Here is a 20,113-nt window from a genome sequence, read left to right as displayed (position 1 = left end):
ATAACTTGCAAAATATAGTTAATACATACACATATGTATGTACATATGTATATAAATAAATGCATACGTATGTATGTGTACACATACATATAATTATGCTTTTCATACGAATTAAATGTATATTGTATATTTGTATACTTTTCATATATGAAATTCATGTGTAGCAATAAAGTGATTTTCATATAATTACATATGCCCATATGTATGTATATTTGTATGCTTTTCATATGAAATTCTACGAATTAAATCCTTCGGCTGTATGAAAACATTCCAAAGATTCATAAATTCACACCGATCCACTGCACATAACCGCGCATACAAAGTCACATACATACACACCTACCTACCATACATATGTAGATACAAGTGCATGTGTACACAAAGCCATCGATGTTGGCGGCCAGCAATAAAGTGATTTTCAGCGTGTTGATTTTTGTTGTTTTCGTCATTATTAACATCCTTGTTTCGTATGCCCATGTTGTAGTTGGAGCTATTTCTGTTAACGTTACACATATGTACATACATACACATGCATTCCTATACATGTATATGTATATGCGTTAGTATAGTCAGAGTACCTGTTGACTGCTGCATCCACATTTTGGATACACAAACACACATCCAGGCAGGTACAACAGTGCGTATGTATGTACATATGTATGTAGGCGCTGCAAGAGCCAAGTGCAGCAGAATTTACAACTGACCCCACCTAAATCCACAAGCAAGCAGCGATTTCAGGAAGACCGGCGAAAACAAAGACGAAAGAGAATGAAATTCTCGTGGACATGAGGCATAAAGATACCGAGTTATCCTCATCCAACCATATACATAAGTATGTACATATGTACATACATGCACACACATAAATATATCTGGTAGAACAAATCACAAATCAGCTGAATGGCTCAAACAACAACAGATTGTAGGGCAACGTTTGTAACGTACTTTTTATCAGCAACAACAAAGAAAGCTAAGTCGAATACTCAAACCCCAAACTCATACTCTCATATACATACATGCTCTCTTGCATGCAATCTCTAATGCGCTCTGAGTCAATCTCTCGAATATTTGGCATTTTTATGGGACTACTTCCCCACTGACAATATGTACATATGTACGTGCCAAGTAAAGGCAGAACTCCTGCGAACAAAAGAAAACGTACAAAAATGGAAAGAGAAAATATTGTACTGGCTTATTACTCGCGCTTGTCTCCTTTAAAGAGCAAACGAGGAGAATAAGTAAGATAAGAAAAGTAATAATTACGGTTGCCATATCCCGTATTTAGCTGGCGAGAATTTTGTCAAAAAATTACCAAAAAAAAACAAGTGCTTCAAAACTTAGTATGAACATGAACATTATAATAAATGTCCCACCCACACGCACTATGTTGATCAAAGGATACTAAAGCTCATATTCCTATAAAATCATCTCCCCATATTTGTAATATCCAACCTTTATAACTACAATGATAGAAGGATTCTTATAAAATCACACCCGATATTTGTAATATCCACGACAATGAATGAAGGATTTCCTCGTTTTAAGAAGGTATATATTATCTGCAGTTATTTCGAGGAAAACTATTTAATGAAGAAAATCAAATTTTAATTGCTAACTGTTTCAACATGGATGAATATACAATAATCTAGTACTCAATACCCGCTATGTATTTTAAGAATATTGCAGCTTATATCCTTGTCTCTCATCTCTCAATATTTGGGATGTCCAACGTGATATGATATTTTAAGAAAGTTTATAATATGGGCAGTGCTGAAATTCGAGTTCGGGGAAAATTATGGTATTTAATTAAGAAGATCAGGATTTGATTGCAAGGTGTATCAAAAAGTATTATTTTCAGAGACTTAAATAATTTCTTTTAAAAACATAAACAATAAACATGAAATTCTATATATTGCAGAAAATTTTCTGAACTAAGTTTAAAGTTGAAAATTGCTTACATTCGACTAAAACCAAGTGCCTAAGCCAACTTTGTTGTAAACCCCAAAATTCTATAAACAGTATACCAAGTTAAGACTCCAAAGAATTACTATAATGAAAAGGCTGAGTGAGGCATTCATAAATGTTTTTTAGCGAAGAAAGGGGATAAATAGGAAACAATTTCTACCGGGCCCGGAGTTCTAAATTTTTTAAGTTTATTTTCTCCATGAATTCATTACTCCTCATTGGGCACTGGTTTTCCCTATGGCCTGTATACATACATATGTTCTAAAGCCTTTGTCAACAGATATTTTTTCGAATATTTTCAAAACACTAACAACATATTAGAAGGAAGTATCTTGCTTAAGCAAAGGGCTATTATTAATACAGATTGAAAAATTTACCAAAACTAAAGGGATTGATTAAATCAGTATACATATGTATATCGTTATGTACATGTGATATACATATATCTTATATGAGATATACATATAAACATATAGAAGTGTTGATTAAATGAGTAAATATGTATAAGTAATGAGTACATATATTTTATTTTCGAATATAAGACTCCATTTAATTGTTGGGTATTTTCAAATTCTTAGATTTGGTAACTCTCCAAAACTCTAGAATTGTGATTTACTTTAGTATTGTTGTTGTGTGTTTGCTTATTTGTTGGTCATTTCGTTGCCGAGAGCGCGCACATTATTTTTTTGGCTTTGTCGCCTGGCCCATATGATCAACAACTGATTGCAGAGCCGTCCATCAATATTGCTGTTGTTGCGTTCGTCGACGTTGACTTCATTTTCGGGCGCTGCTACTGCCATTTACTCTCGTTTGTTGTTATCAACGTTAAGAGCAAAAAGGTAGAATATGTAAACAGAGATGGTAGGCAAGAAAGAGATCACAGCTGAGTTGTGCAGCACTGACAGTGGCAGCAGAATGAAAACGAGAAAAAAATATGAAAAATCACTGCTCAGCTGATGACTTGCAAGGATTGAGTGGAAGGAGAGAAATTGAAATGTACGAAGATGTGTTAAGGAAAAACAACAATTAACTAATTAACATTGCAAACAACAACACAAAAAAAGTTTTGTTGTTGCCGGTTAGGCGAACAGCTGTAGAACAGTACCGGCGAGTTTCTGCACACACACACATGTGCCAATGCATGCATGGCTGTGCGAATGTATGTATGTTAATGATAAAGCGCACAACGCCCGAAGAAGTGCCAAATTTCTGCCGAAGTGTTCGGCAACAACAAATTAATTATTAGCGGCCATTTGAGCAAATCCCAAGAATTGTTGAAAAAAGCCCGTGATCCGCCGAAAGCGAAATTAAGTCTTACCTGACAACGAGGTGGCCATTATCGGTCTTTATACGATTTTTTCAACTTTATACATTTCTGTATCCAAAATCTGGAATTCACACACTTTTTCAATTGAACACAAAAATATTAAACTGATATTGTTATTGCACTTGTTCTGCCGTCTTGTGAGATACATAATTGTTACTTTTTTGTGCAGTTCCGTGTGTTCTTTGTGTCAAAATTTGTAAGGAAAAAGAGTGCATCCTTGTTACTCTACAACTGCTGTCACGACAGACACCATAGTCACCCGAACAGCTGACCAGGCCCACTCAGGACACCAGAGGCATCTTGAAGAAAACTGCATTTTTCTTTGGAGCAGCTAGAGTGAGAAAAATACTGGTATGTAAGTTAAAAAGTGCATACATGCAAGCGAACAAAAGGTACGTCAGCCGCAAGAAGATATCTGTCTGCCTTGGCGCCATATGCTACCACGAGAAATCAAAGCATCCTTTTGCGCCTTTCGCGCAATTTTCTTCACTTTCCTCCGAGTCGTTTGCCATTTCCACTTGTTCGCACCTTTTCGGTGGTGCTTTGTGCACTATTGATTGTCGATGCTGTTGCACTCTCTCAGCTGCGCAGAGTTTGAGTAGTTGAGCGCCGCTCTCTTCTAGCGCTAACTGACTTCGAGTTATTCGCACAAGATTTGTTCTTGCAACGGGGTAGTTCTTTGTTCTCTCACTCTGGCCTTTCGGCCAAACTTAAGGCATTGTTGTTGCAGTGGTAGCAGCGCTGCAGTTTCTCTGTAGTGTGCGTGCAGCGTTTTTGAGTGTTTAATGTAAAATAGAGCGCGCGTAAAATTTTGTATAAAAGCCGGTGGTTCGACGATGAGTGGATTAGTTCGAGTTTTTGCTTAGTGCTATGTGTATTATATTATAGTATCGCATAGTGCGCTTGGCCTGTTCACTGAAAAATTGGTTAAGATTGGATTTTGTGGTGTTTAAATATATCAATTTCAATATCCAATGCAAGTTTATTTGAACCATATCAACTATAAACAGATACGACGATTCGGGACTAGAAGCAATATTGGATTACATGCTAAACAAAAAATGTTACCAAGTATATGTGGATAATAATAATATTAAGTACTTAAAGAACGCTACAAATGAAATCAATTGAAAGTGACGGACATTTTTCCACAAAAAGTTAGCAAAAATCTTTTAATTTGTGTATAAAAAGTGCAAAGAGTACAAAGCCCATTGGCCGGTAAAAAGACTGCAATAAAAAGCAAAACCAAATAGTAAAACAAGTGAAATTAACACACTCACAAAAATGCAGCAAAAATTTTAAAAATTTTAAGTGCAAATAACCACAAAGGAATAAGCAGTAACACGTGAAGGAGTTGAAACTGACGAAGTGCTACTGCCAGATAAAATATACGGAAAATTGTGCTACAACAATTCTCGCGTCCATCATACAAAAAAAAACTAACGCCCGACATTACACTGTCGCAAAATTTTAAAATCTTTTAATTAAACACAATATCTCAGAAAACTACAAAATGATGTGGGACACAATTGCCGAAGAAACCAACGGAGAAATGGCTATGGAATTTGCAAGGTAAATATCACAGCGAAGTGCATTGAAAAAATTTCATAAAGACAGTTTGTAAGGCATCAGACTTTGAGCATACCAAGTAATTTCAAAAATTAAATTACAAAGCATGCTATGAACCCGGATGCGGATATAATTTGAAGGAACTAAAAATTTTAAAAAGTGCAAAACAACCAGTGCAATTCTTAATTTGAAAAAAAAAATAATAATAATAGTAATTCAGTGCATTCTACACGACTTCTAGTGCGGTTGCAGTTTATAAGTATACCTACCCACTTCATTGCCCAAATCACAAAAATATTCCACGCCACTGTTTTTTCGCTGAGCTCTAACGCTCCCTTGCTGCTATTCACTCTCATTCTGCGGCGCAAGCCCCAACTCGCTAACAACACCAACAAGCAGACAATGCTGAACTTGAACTCCATTTCAACGGTTCCAACATTTTCTAGATTTTTTTCTTGTTGTTACAACGTGTTTACATTTTCCGTGCGCTGCAATAACCAACGTTCGTGATTGCGCTGTGGCGTTTTGCCGGCCAATCAGTTCCGTATGCGGTCATTCTCCCCATTAATAAGCTAAAGAAAAGTGAGAGTTCTTTTTGTATGTGCGTTGCTGTTGCTGTTGATTTTATATTACTTTTTTTTTAACTGTTGCTTTTCATATGCCAGACTCGTAAGTAATAGTATTTTTTATTACTTCTTTCGCTTTTGTTTGGCTTTAAGCTGGCACGTACAAATCGCACCGTCGCGTTCGTCATTTCCTTCTTAAACGGGAGCTTACAATTAAATCGAGCGCTGTGATTTGGGGCATGACCACAGCCTGAAATATGTACATAAATATTAAAGCGCCTGGATAGGTGTTTTTGCCTTCACTTGGCAGCGCGTTGCGGTACGTTGGCGTCTTGCGGTTTTCTGCTTTTGTTTGGCTTCCTATTTCCGACTTCTTTGCCTTGTGCATCTACTTTCCGCTTGACTGCGTCTTCCTAGCAACTTTTTCTGGCATTCACAACTTCCTTATTAAGTTAACGACCTGGCCTAATAATAATATTTCCGCCGTTCGTGTATATTCTACGTGCAGTTTTATTTCATACATATGTATATAATATTTACTTTTTTCTTTTATAAACACATATGAGCTCAGTGTTGCACAATTTAAAACCGTGGGGGAATGGCAGCAAGTTTTATTTTCTTCTTGTCCCTTCGTTTATGTCGTGTACGCAGCGTGACTTTATAGTTTTCCTACCCATCTTGTTTGAAATTCTTAGGGAATTACTTGCATTTCAGTGCACGCCGCATTCGGCCTCTGCCTGACGTAATTGTGTTACTATGTTTGACGTGTACGCTTAGTTGGTTACTTCCTTATTTCCGCGTTCTTGCGGGTCCGTCATTTAGTCCGTGTAGTAAGTCAAGCACAACTTTTTTCTTATTTTCTTAACTGTTATATCAATGGCCAAGTCGGCGACCAGCCAGCCGGCACTGCCGTAACATCTGCGGCTCTGTGCAATTCATAAGAGTCCAATTGTGCTGTCGACCTCTAATTCTTGTTGTGCATTGAATTCCATACGGAGCACATAGCCACATATGTACGCCACGTACTTATGTCTGTATATGTATATTTATGTACATTTTTACTAGCATATTCGCCTTCCTCCACTTTGTCGATCGATATCAACCGAATGTGAATGTTGACTCGAGCTATGGGACTGATGTGCACTTCTACTACAGTGAGGGTACAGTACCCCAGCAGCGTAGCTGTGTAACATGCGCTACTTGGGTTTATTGTTGTTGCTTGGAACAACCCTCACTTTGTAAGCATATTTGTATGTATGTATGTTTATAGTATATATTTTGATCGCTTGTGGGTCGCATTTTCCTGCGCATGTACACCACCAACAATACTAACACCAGCGCTCTAGCACTATCATCAACACCAGCAACAGCAGCCGAGTTCGTCGCTATCATCCTACTATTTGATACCATAAATAAATACATTTACAACTGCGCTTGTGCTAGGCCTGTTCAAGTTGAATGAACCCATCACTTGCACATGCATTTACATGCACACACCAGCACAGGCGCACACCTACTTTGTCCATCAGCTGCCTGTGTACGCCTGCGCCGTGCTAGCACGCTGTGCTTGGTAGTTGTAGCGTCAATTCTTCCAATTTGATTCAGTTCTATTTTGTGTATCCTTCGACATTGTACGTTTCTATTTGTGCTTAAGAATGGCTCCTGCCTTGTGGCTTTTCAGCTACAACTCCAAAAACACTGACTTTCGCACTACGCTCCTTGCGAGGAATATTTATTTTGTGATTTGCTTGTAAATACCTGCCGATTTGTTTTTGTTTATTTTTGTTTCACAACTTTTCCTTTTATTTTGATTAATTTTTAACATAAATATATCGTTGAATATATTTTTAATATCGAATTTGTTCTTCTGTTTGCATTTTAGCTGTCAAATGCCACACGACTCGAATACAGTCGCAGCCGCTGCCAGCAGTAATGGAGCTACACGTCAACGCCAGCCCCGGAATATTTTGAGCAGCCCGATTAATGATATGGTAGTCGACCATCAACTGTCATTTTATGGCGATGAGGAAAATGTTGAAGAACCAAATCAGAGTTCGAACGTTTTCGATTTGCCACAACAGATGGGTTTGCTGTCACCTGAAGGATCGCCTTGTCGTTTCCAAATATTACAACAACCAAGCGTACCGAAATATAATCAAGAAGCTAACGGTCAGAATGGTGGTCGTCAACGCCAGTCATTCGTAAATCGCCTACAGAAGCTACAACATAACATTGCCGCCAATGGTAGTACTCGCACACCGACACCACCGAAAAGTTTGCGCATTTTCCACAGTTTGTCATCTGGTTCGATGGGGTCTTCGTCCATGGAAGAAGATTACATGGATCTCTTTGAAATGGAATCACTTGGTAATTCAATGATGCCATCAAATAACATGCCAAAAATTCCCAGCGATCTAGATTCGTTGTTTGTCGGACAAATCAAGAATATATTATCACCTGCCCACCGTACCGTCGAACAGCCACAGTTGTTCGAACCATTGAGAACACCTGAGATGCGCCGTCCACCAGTGCGGCGTTGCCTAAGCATGACTGACAATTGTCTACCCAAGACGCCAGAGACGCTGCTTAAACAAGTGCAAGAAATTGCTACCAGTCCTTATGGCGTTAAGCTGCTAACAACGGAACGCAACCAGAATGCCATTAGCGGTTGTTTCAAACGTCCCGATCCACCATCGAAGACCAACTCGCCGGTACTTATTAAGCGTTACCGCATTGAAGCCGAAAAGGAGAATCTCGACGACTCTCTAACAATGTCACTACCAGCACTGCCAGCGCCTCAACCCAAACTCAGCCATCCACCACCATTGCGCAAGAGCATGTCGATGAATGATGCCGAAATCATGTCGGCGCTTGCACGTTCGGAGAACAAGGACGAACCAGATCTCATCGGTGATTTCAGCAAACCCTATGTACTACCACTAATGGATGGTCGACATCGCGATTTGAAATCAATCTCCTGTGACACAATGGCACGCTTGGTGCGCGGCGAATTCAGCAATGTTGTGGCCAACTATCGCATCATCGATTGTCGCTATCCATACGAATTCGAAGGTGGCCACATACGCGGCGCTCAAAATCTGTACACGCACGAGCAGATACTCGAGGAGTTCCTCACGCAACAAAAGACTGAAATGGAACAGCGTAAAGCAACCAATGATCATCGTCGCAATATCATTATTTTCCATTGTGAATTCTCATCAGAGCGTGGCCCGAAATTGTCGCGCTTCTTGCGCAGCACCGATCGTGAACGCAATACCAATTGCTATCCGTCACTCGACTACCCCGAGATCTATCTGCTACACAATGGCTACAAAGAATTCTACGAACATCATTCGGAGCTGTGTGATCCGACTGATTACCGCCCCATGTTGGAGCCAGCGTACAACAGCGCGTATCGTCATTTCCGCTCCAAGACAAAGTCCTGGAACGGCGACAGCGGTTTGGGCGGTGCTACAGGACGCCTAAAGAAATCGCGCTCACGGCTAATGTTGTAAGGCGATGCGTGCAAGCGGCAGCAGCAACAGTGCAGCAAATGAGTCAAATCACTATACGCTTGTTTAACCAACGCCACAGCTTTAGTTAGTATGAAAAAAAAAAATTTTCATACAGAAGCTGAGCGGCAGGCGGGCGCGCATGCGGTCGACGTTAAATAAAACATCAGCAGCAACTAATAAGGCTGCGAATTTGACAAGGAGTGCGGTTGGAGGGAGTACAAATTCACGATTGCAGTACAAATTCAAACGGCCAGCTTTAACTAACGCTAAACTACAAAAACAAAAGAAAAAAACATTCACCCACAACAGTTTCAACACCAACTTTTGCAGTTGGGCTCCCAATGCCAACACCCAACAGAGTTTTGGGACAGGCACACATACACTCGCACTCATACTACACAAACACACATGTATATATACACATGCATTAGCAAAATCACAACGCACAAACACACCACTTTCATCAAATTTACATTCAATTTGTTTTTGTTGAATTTTTTATTCGATGTTTTATGTCCAATTTGGATTTTATTTTATAGAAACGTTTTATGTGTATGTATGTACTACAAAACCACAAAAAAAAAACAAAGCAAAACATAATTTGCAAGCTCGTTTATGCATAGACTGCATGCGAGTGCTTATGCATGTGTGTGTGCGTGTGTGTATGCATGCGCGTATACTATTGTACATATATTCATATGTAAGTGTAAGAAAGGACACTTTCAAGGCTACTAAGTCACTGGGGATCGAGTCAATGCCATGTACCGCTGTGTGAGCGCCTGTGTTAGCGCCTCCATGTAAATAATGTGTATGTATGTATTTATATGTATGAGTTAAGCATAACGCAACGTTTGTAAAAAAATGCTTAAAATATTTAATTTATTTGCTATGAATAGCTTTAGTTAGCTTAATTTAATTTGCCTAGTTATATATGTATGTGAAGAGGCGCTACCAAACACAGCACGCGCAACACACGCACAAACAAACGTGCGCCGCATAACTCACCCATTGTAAATTATAATAATAAATTTTTGTATGCACAAAAGCACCCTTAATTTATTTAGTTACAAAAGTATAAAATAAAATACAAATGTAATATATTTTCTTAGTGAATTTCATGCGTAAATAATTCATAGTATATATGTATGTATATACATATATGTGTATGTTTATTATAGGATATGCTATGCTAAGCAATCACAAAAACAAAAGCAAAAAAATCGAAATTTGTGCATTATTATGTATAATTTGTATGTGTACAGTAAAAGCAATTTAGAAATTTGCAAAAAAAAAAAAACAAAAAAATTAAAATGAAAATGAAGCAGCAACAATGTAAAGCTATATATTTTTACATGCAAATAATTTGTTTATAAATTGATTTTCTTTATGTTTATTTTCGGTTCATATTTGTTTCGATTTTCGATCTTAATTAACGCATACATATAATACATATAAGAAATATTCACAATATAAGAATTCATAACCATGTATATATATATACAAAGCACACATACATATGTTTATATGTACACTGATGTACGCACAGAAACGCACGCAACCAACTAGCACTAGCATCTGGGCACACACGTACACACACACACTACTTGTGTTCCCGCTGCAGTCAAACAAATTCAACGTAAAGTTAAAAACAATTACGCTTATTTTATGTTATAAGAACCCCTTTTTTATTTTTTTAAAGCAAAGCTTTCTTTTTCATATAAACAACACGAAAAAATACAAAAAAACAATGAAAACAAAAATGAAAAATGCAATACAAAAATAATATATAAAAAAGGAAATATATAAGAAAAATTTATCAACCAAAACTACATGGCTTTAATTACAACCAAAAAAAAGAGTAAGAAAAGCGAAAATCAGCAAGAAATTTAATATACTTTGTCGTACCACTTTGAGCGGCGCGCGAGAGCGTGCAAGCAACAAATTGTTGCTTACACTTTGGGGGCTTGAAATAAGCGTGATTGTGTCTTGACGACTTCTTCTGCTAAGAAGTGAGCAAAACTCCACACAATAAACCAATTGCATCAAGTAGCCAGAGCAAAATCAAAGGGTTCCAAGTGTCTGTTATGAGTCTTCATGTAATTGCAGACGAGCAAAATAAATTCTTTTGAATATTTCATAAATGTTTGTCTTTTAATTTTTGAAAATGTCGAACAAAATTCTTAGTTTTAATGCAAATGTTTGTTATTTTTGTTAATTACATATTAATTTTATTTAATTTTTTAGTTTCTTTTGTAAACTTATTGTAATTTTGTTTGAACGCACTTTAACGAGGCATTTGTAAATTCATGTGTATATAGCACGCACACGTACACACATATGTTTATATGTATATCCCTTTGAATTGTTTTAGCGTTGACTTAAATTTTTAACTGTGATTATATTTTAAATGTTATTAGTTTCTTTTATTTTGTTTTTTTTTTTGTTTTCTTATGCCAATGTACGCGTCTATATGTATGTATATTTTTATGATTGCGCATTTTAATTAAAGAAAAAGCAAAAATATATTTAATGCATAACGTAATTTTTACTAAATTTCACATAACCTCTAATTTAGTGTTCGAAATTCCTTAGTGTGTTCATAGTTTTAATAAAATATTATTAAATGAACGTAAATTCTTACCTTAAGCAATTTTTGTATGCTTGATGCAAGTGAAATGAGAATGGAAATTTAATACAAATACAAAAAAAAAAAAGATTTCGGAATATGAAATGTTTTTAATTCAGTTAAGTGTTGAGTAAAATAAAAATTTTCTTAAAAATGTCTGTTTATGCGTATAGGCAAAGCAGCTGAATTTAGGAAAAATTTATAATCCGTCATATAGTGGTCAGATTTACTCGAAGCAGCGTGGAGCATACTTAGAATCGATCGTACGTTGGTCAGATCGATTCGAGAAATGCGGTCAAGAAGAATCACATCAGCATACTTGTCAATTTACTTTTCCACCAATGGTGCAATGCATTATGGCACTTCTATTACTAATATACACTTCCTTCCGTGATTCCACTCGATCTTTGGGGCAATAATACACCGAAAACCGCAGCACAATAACTTCAGACTTAAAATCCCCTGCATTGACGAACGAAGGTACGAAGGTGATAGAATTGATTTCGCAATGCATAACTTGATTCAATTCAGCTGCACCCCACTAGTTAAGTTGACAAGATCTCCAATCTTTCTTAATAGTGCAGGTCTTGTGAGTGCACCTGGAAGCTGCGGAATGAAGATAGACTACAGCAGCTCGCCACAGATACCCATTAGAAGCACGATTATACTCAACTGCAGCTACGTGGGTGCCCAAACAACGCCTGCGGCCGATCCAATGTTTGTCAATATTTCCTTTGACTTAGAACTCACGAATATCAATCTTTCAGCTACTTAATTTGAAAAAACGAAGGTGAGAAGAAAGAGTAATCGTAAGACTAGACGCGTCGTCAGTATCCATGAACATGGAAAAAGCTGCGGTACCTCATTGGCATTCGACGAACCGTTTAAGTTCATAGCGAACCTAACCTAGAGTAGAACATTGCACAAAATCCCTCAATCAGTTAGGAGGTTAGGTAAAACGAAAAAACAATCAGGACAAAAAGCACCATCATCCTCTCCACCGCAGGTAGTACTCTGTAAAGAGGTATTCTTACACCCAATCTAGCACCAAACTTTGTCTCTGTTCGCATAAGAGTCGTAAAGAGAACAGACGGTTCCCAGCAAGAAGCGAAGAAAAAAATACTGCTATACTATATACTCAACAAGGCGCTATTCGGTTTCGGCGCAGCAAAGGAGAACTACAATACACAACCAACCTGCTAACGCTGAAATCACTTTAAATATGAGTTAAGATTTAAAGTGTTACGACTAGAGGCGGTAGCAGCTACCTCAATCGTTCTCCTGGGTGGTCAAATTAAAACAATGATTTTATATATAGTAAGTATGTATTATATATTTATTCATTCATAGACAATATGGTATAAAAATATTTTGCAAATAAGATAATAATTTGTTCCTTATTTAGTTTTTTTTTAAAGCGTGCAATTTCGTTTCCAAAGTCATAATATTTTAGTATTGTGGCAACTACGCTCATTAAAATTCATTTATCAATCGTAGGTTTGATAAGTACACTATTTTTCTTGCTTACAACTATTTCAAACATTATTTTGATAAAAAAAAAGGTAAACATTCTTGCAATGCTAGAATTTTATGAACTACAAAAGAAAAGTAAGCAACAATTTTGTAACCAAACATTTCATCTTTATTACAGTATTTTTGATTTTATCTCTCAATTTTGCATTCAAATATTAAATAGTTCACAATCTGTTTGTCTTACATGCATATGTGTTACATTAGTAACGTTTTTGTATGTTATTACGATTTCATTTCTTACAATATAATTTTTGAATCCGCCAGAACATAACCTAACAAACGCAAGGCGATTTGAGTTAACATACTTTAGCAACGAGTGCTTTGAAATCTGCAGACTTGAAAAAGGCAGGAACAGCATTGTCTGATTGCTGTTAGGGAGAAATAGTATACCAGCGATCAAAAAAGAATACCGAAAGGAGAAAGGTGTGTTGATGGCAGCCACTAGAAGAGCTGGAATTGAGAATCAGTAGTTTTTCAACGACATATGCGAGCAGAAAATCCAGCAGCGGAACTACTGGACCTCAACAAGACTCCCCAAAACTATTTGGAGAATATTTTATGTCGCGGAAATAAAAACAATATTAACCAAAACCCAAAACCCTAAAGTCTAACACTGCAACATAATAAGCTGACGTTCTAAAGGACATTGAGAGTTAGTGTATTGACATCTTCCTAGCTCTACTAGCGTTGTATGAATTCGCACATGAATGTTGTACCATAAATTCGGCTGTTACCATTGTCAACCGGTTTACCAAAGATGTACATAGGATTAAGATATGCACGAGAGATTTCATCACTAATCTGAAATCTCTCTACACCATAGAGCGACGACTTTTTCGACGTTGCTGTCAACATAGTCAACACGTAACAGGCAATGGTGGCAAAAAGTCGAAAACACCGAAAAGCAACGCACGCACATCTTTTGCAAATTAGCTGAGTGGACGAGTGTTAAACCCTAAGCAAACACAGTAGGTTAGGTCAGTAACGCTTCCTTCTGCGTTGCTGGAGTAACAAGGTAATGGGTTAGATCAGTGGTGCTCTCTTCCGCGTTGCTCTGACAAGAAGGAATGGGGGCCCTTAAAAACGGAAGACTTTTAGCAATCATGTACTACATTTTGGATTGTGTAGACAAGATTGCCATACATAATATAAATTACTGTTATAGTTGCCAGGGCTAGTCGAATAGCCCTTGTATATTATACCACACATAATAGGGGCATTAAATTGCATTTGTTTGCTTTCTTTAGCGAACTTCATTAGTGAAATAACATATAAATTTTCAGTAGTTGAAATTTCATTGAACGAATATGAATTTCATATTTAGTGTAATATAACAATATGTGAAGATACGGTTATCGAATATTATATTTCATTCTTAAACCACATAGTACATATTTCAGGGATTTGTAAACTTTTTGAAATGCGAACCAGAATTAATTTCCGAAAAGTTGGATAATCTTTAGTTGCATGCAATATTCTTAAAAATATTATCGATGAAATGAAAAGAAAAGCATGGCCGTGGAGTGATTTTCTTTCAAGAGAGGGATAACTGTACTTCCCCTTAATATATATTTTTTCATTTACAAATTTTTAGGCATAATAAAATGCTACATCTCAAAATTTATGTAGCTAAGGAAAAAATTTCTTCGAAACCAAAATATTCCAAGGATGCAGACCAAAAGTGACCAAAGGCTCCAGTTTCACGGATCTACCGATGTGTGTTATATAAGGATTGAGATAGAAAAGTCTTAAACTTGTATTGGAGCGCTCACGTACGTTGCATGCGTCATGTATAATAAAATATTATAAAAAAAGTGGGTGTAATGTATAAAAAAAATATATAATATTAAAGAAAAAATACTCGCTATAATCAATGTAGAAGGATTTGTAACAATTATGCGGTGTTGCAACTGTTCAGTAAGATAGGGGAAGTATATTAACTTCCATGTAAAATTACATATTGTATTTCTCGAAGCGAGTGATAGTGGGAGGCTAAGCAATTTTTTAATAAGAATCATTGCTTAGATTATATATCGTCCCAGCGATAATTGCGCACTTATAGAATTTAAGTTAGCAAATTATTTTGTCGAATTTTGTCCAAAAGACTCTTACATTCAACAACTACTACTTGCTCATCGATATTCTTCACACGATCAATGGTAATGACAGTTTGCAGTTGAATTTCTTCATTCAAAAATCTTATAAGCTCAGCACTCAAATCTGTTGGCAAGCCTGTACAACGAAAAACACATTTATTTTAATAATTATAATAAAAAAAAGTTTATCTAGGAACTTACCATCAATTAAACATAGACTTGTTTTGCATGCCCCTGTTACGCTTGCAGGAAAGTGGCGTATATCGGCGCTAGTCAAAGTTGCTTCGTTCGTAAAGTCGATATACATCACGGTGTACTCGGATTCATTAGGTATATCGATTACCTGAGCGCGATACCACATTCCTTCAAATTTTGCGATGCAATACTCCTCCAATCTGAAAAATAGCAGAAAAATGTTTTTTTTTTTTAATATTGAGCATGGGATCGATCACGAGGTATCACATAACTTTATTAATATGCCATATATGTTGTTAAGACAACTTTTTAAATAACCGTTAGTCATACAAAACTATAAATAAAAAATTCAACAAAATTACACATATTTTTTTAGACTTACTGCGGCTTATAAGGTTTATCAGATACTGTTATGGACTCCAACTGCTTATGAACAATCTGTAGACATTCCAAATCATGCTGAGCGATACAGCCCAAATAACCGATTTCTAAGCAGGATACATCAAGCACAACCGCCTTGAAAGGGGCACAATTCACTTTGAAGTAGTTAATTTCGAAAGGCTGTAGAGAATTTATATTGCATATAACGATTCAAATTTGAAAATTAAAAAATAAAACAACTTACCGCTCTCATCGTCGGATGTTCTACTTCAACGACACTTTCGTTCTTCTTCTCTTCTTTTATGCCATTACGATCTTCTTGTATAGATTGCTTCTGCTGCACACTTACATGTGAGTTCCCTGCGGACGAGCCTGGTTCAAGCGCATAGAATTGGTCATCGTGTGGCTCATCCACATTTTGGCTGTCGCCTGCTGAATTTTGTTGTTTAGCATTATTAACATTCGCATTAGTATTCTTATTAGCAGTATTCTGTCTGCTGCGTACAGCATCAGACCAAACCTCAGCGCCTGATTCCTTACAAAACTGCTCAACTTCATCATTTAATGATTTTTCATTTTGCCAATGCAATAGCTCCACACCGTTTTCGACGCGATCATATTTTATTTTGAAGTCTTGGTCCTCGTAACGGGCAAAATGTTTTGTCAATTTCTCACTCAACACATAATTGGACACATTGCGCATTTGTATCAAACATGTATATTGTTTAAGCGATATAATTTCATCGGAAATTTCACGCAAATCCCTTAGATTTCGTGTCGCAATTACACCGCGATCAATAAAGAGCACACGAATGTTGGCGGGGTTACGTACAAATAGCACTTCTACACGATGCATAACACCGTTATAAGGTGCTATGGCATAACTGTGCAGCTTGGGCATTGCGTCAAGAGGTTTTGCAACCTTGCCATAAACATCAATTTTTCGTGCATTCAACATGGAGTCATCGTCAACGGACGGATTGACAGCGCGCACATAACAACGGTTTGGTGTTCGAAACCCGGTCAAAGTTACATGACTATTGGGCTTGGGTAGGTCTACCGTTGGTATAGTAGCTGTTGTGGTGTGTTTGATCGCTTGTTTTGCATCTTTATTATTAGCCTTCTGTGGTGCTCTAATATTTGCTTGTTGTTGTTGTCCATCGGTATCTGAGAATGGTGGATGTCCCATCAAGCTATGACTTTGTTGAGAATTATTTCGAGAATTCTGTGGTTGTTGTTGAGTACGTTGAATATTATTGGCATTCGAAATTTGGTTAACAGTTAATAATGGCGCATTGACAGGATACACAGCGTCCGTTGACAAGACTAATGATGGTTGAACCAATTTTCTATAAATATGAAAGGAGATACAGGGATATACTTAAAATACAGAAGTTCAAAATGCCGACACATCAAAATACCGATAAATTTTAAATATGCAGCTAAATCAAAACACCATCAAAATGCCGACATGTAAAAATATTTTATCTTGTCCGCCCTTATTTCTACGAAGCACAGAAAAAGAATGCTACCGGCTAAGGATTATGATCCTGAGCGTGTTCTTGGCCGGAGGCCGCAGATCGTCGAACGAACAACGCCACCTTTCCTTGATTTGTCGGTGTTTTAATTCGGTATTTTGATTTGTCGGTATTTTGACTCTCGGGATTCTAAATTTCGAGATTTTGATTGTCGGCATTACGTTATACACCCGAGATACAAAATAAGATTGGAATTAATAGCCGTTTACTTATCATCGATCATCGTGCAATCATCAGCGTACAAGCTGATGGAAATTCACTCTGGTGGCTGAGAGAGAGTTTCGGAATACACAAATTAAAAAGTAACGGGGAGGGGACTCCCCCTGCTGGACCCCAGTATAATACTTCGCAAAATGGAGTTTTTACATCGAAAAAATATGGATGATAGCCGACCGCTCATTCGATTTAGTCATCCGTCTGTCTGTACCTCTGTATATTCGCGAACTAACCCCTCAGTTTTTGATATTGATCTGTAACTTAGCACACACCCTTATCGCCCTAATAAGCCGCTCATTTCACGAAAATACCGATATCGGACAATACATACGTGCCATATAAATTTAACGATCGAAATCGTGTCCTTGAACGGAAAACTTTATTAGATGACTAGATATCTTCGCAAAAATTTCCATGGATTAATCCCCAAAACTACATCTAAAGAAAATTTCCAGATATGTCCACTAGAGCATATAGCTGCCATACAAACTGAACGATAAAATCAATGTTTGAACGCAAACTTTTGTACTTGTGAATGCTATTATTCGGTTCAACAAAAATTAACGATTTTTCTTGTTATTGAAGCTTGTTTATATTACTTTTACGTGTCTTGATATTCAATCATAAGTTCAATTCACAACCTGTCGTAAAGCATCGTAAAATCGTAAAATTATAAATTTTTACACTTGTTTTTTTTTATAATTTTACGATTTTACGATGCTTTACGACAGGTTGTGAATTGCTCAATTGTTTTTTTGAACGTGTATTATGTATAAAGTGTTTGCTTCAAATTACTTTCAAAATCACTAGAAAACAAGATATAATGGAAAATGAAACCACCATAGTAAACATTTTTTAAGCGGATTCACACATAATAAGGGGGTTCCCTAAATAATATATGTATGTATTAAATATAGTTGATATATACATAAATGTAATTACAATTTAAAAGCAATTAAAAACACTTACGGCATTGGGAAGCATATATATCTATGGCTTTGCCAATCTTTCTTTTGGCAATCCGGTGAGCAGTAAAAATCTCCCCACCGTTCACATACACATATTGATGTCTTACGGCAAGCAATACACTCGCCGGTTTGAAAAGTAGTACCGGCAGAATGGTTGACAGCATTTTGCTTTGGTGAAATCTAGGTATAATAAGTATGTATAATTAAAAATTTTGCAATATAAAATTCAGTAAAAAGCTTTTATAATTACATTCATATCTTTTTTGAATCCGTTGTGTTGGTAATTATTTTGGCCGGCAGCTTGTGGTGACTTATCTGAAGCGGCGTTGTTGATTTGTGCCCTTTTGTTTCTTTTCGCCCTGTAAATATTTTTCTGTAAATTTTCATTTGCTTCATTTATTAAATTCACAAATATTACTTATAATCCATGTTTAAGCAATTGAAATAACTAAAATGTGCAATGCTTTCCCGAAACCATACAATTTTTTGCAGGTAGTTGACCCGACATAAATGAATTGTAATAGATTTCGATTTTGTCATGCAATGTTGCATTTGTGTACTATTGTGAATTAATTCACAATTGTTTTAATGCAAAAATTAATTATATGAGAATTAATTATAGATATTTTTGTGATATGATTGTAGCAAGCAAGAAAGGTTTTCGGTAAAGGTTCAGGAGAGCGGCTTTTGCGAAAACGTGCACCAATTTTCACGTGAAATGTCTTAAAATACTCGTTTCTAATTCTACTTTACGAATATGTATGGCGCGTGTCTTTAAAAACAATGTTTTCTTTGTTTTAATAAAAAAACATCGCATTTCCCAAAATTAAAAATTCACTTTTAAACTTAACACGTCTTTAGATGTTAAAAATATATTTTCTATCAATTATATACACGTAATTATTGATGTTGTTTAGTTAATCCATTAGAAAAATTGGTTTTTATGTTACTTTTATAAAAATATGAAAAACTTCACAATCACTTTACTTCAACGAAAATGCCAAGGTTATGTTCGAAATTATGGCATCGCTGTTGTAAATTCGAATGGGCACTATTGATTCATGCACTGATCGTTTTCGAATTATCGATACTCTCGATATTTGAGACTGAACGAGAATTGATAAAAATGAGAAATACATAATAAAATTATAATTCATTATTATTGCATAAAGAAGAAGTATATATATATATATTTATATATTTATATTAAGTAGGCAGCACTACAATCACGATAAAAAATTGTTTTGGTTTCACGATGAATTAAGTAAGGCATCATCTGCTATGTTTTCGCATATTGTGAATGGTTGGAAGAAGAGTTCACAAAGTAAGTGTTGTGAATGAGTTAAAACTTCACGCACAGCAAGTTTTTGATAAATTTTTTGAAGCGATTTCCGGTTGTCGATTTAAATTCGAGTTTTGTGCTTATTTAACTAAGGAATTATTTAAAATGGAAAAATACTTAACAATAAAAACATAGTTCCATGACGGAATTATCCTTCTTGCTGTTGAAGCCTTCCGTTTTTTGACTTCTAACTTTTGACTTTCGCCTAGCTCAGCTTGTTGGAGGAAACCTCAAATGGTGAAGCTGTAGTGTTAAAATAAATTGACTTTACAAATG

At 36.3% G+C, this 20,113-nt stretch overlaps 2 protein-coding genes across 3 annotated transcripts; one reads left to right on the top strand and one right to left on the bottom strand.

Annotated features, from left to right (window-relative positions):
* The first annotated feature begins 3,278 nt into the window (after positions 1-3,278).
* On the top strand, positions 3,279-11,083 carry LOC126760107 (M-phase inducer phosphatase). Of its 2 annotated transcripts, XM_050475518.1 has the most exons (3): positions 3,279-3,643; positions 4,303-4,864; positions 7,310-11,083. In XM_050475518.1, the coding sequence occupies exons 2-3, from the start codon at positions 4,806-4,808 to the stop codon at positions 8,940-8,942; spliced, it is 1,692 nt and encodes a 563-aa protein (XP_050331475.1). In that variant the 5' UTR covers positions 3,279-3,643; positions 4,303-4,805; the 3' UTR covers positions 8,943-11,083. The 2 variants fall into 2 exon arrangements, with proteins under 2 accessions (XP_050331475.1, XP_050331485.1); XM_050475528.1 differs by lacking the exon at positions 4,303-4,864.
* Positions 11,084-12,874: 1,791 nt separating this feature from the next.
* On the bottom strand, positions 12,875-19,024 carry LOC126760073 (uncharacterized). Its single transcript, XM_050475453.1, has 7 exons — positions 18,914-19,024; positions 18,746-18,854; positions 18,497-18,675; positions 16,018-17,122; positions 15,775-15,953; positions 15,399-15,592; positions 12,875-15,333 (listed from the first exon to the last, which is right to left on the bottom strand). Exons 1-7 carry the CDS (start codon positions 18,922-18,924, stop codon positions 15,167-15,169), a joined length of 1,944 nt encoding a protein of 647 aa, XP_050331410.1. The 5' UTR covers positions 18,925-19,024; the 3' UTR covers positions 12,875-15,166.
* Between the last annotated feature and the right edge of the window lie 1,089 nt (positions 19,025-20,113).

This window comes from Bactrocera neohumeralis, chromosome 2, assembly GCF_024586455.1.
Source record: "Bactrocera neohumeralis isolate Rockhampton chromosome 2, APGP_CSIRO_Bneo_wtdbg2-racon-allhic-juicebox.fasta_v2, whole genome shotgun sequence".
NCBI lineage: Eukaryota > Metazoa > Arthropoda > Insecta > Diptera > Tephritidae > Bactrocera > Bactrocera neohumeralis.
The sequence above is the reverse complement of the archived record's forward strand: the minus strand, read 5'-3'. Positions and strand labels throughout refer to the sequence as shown.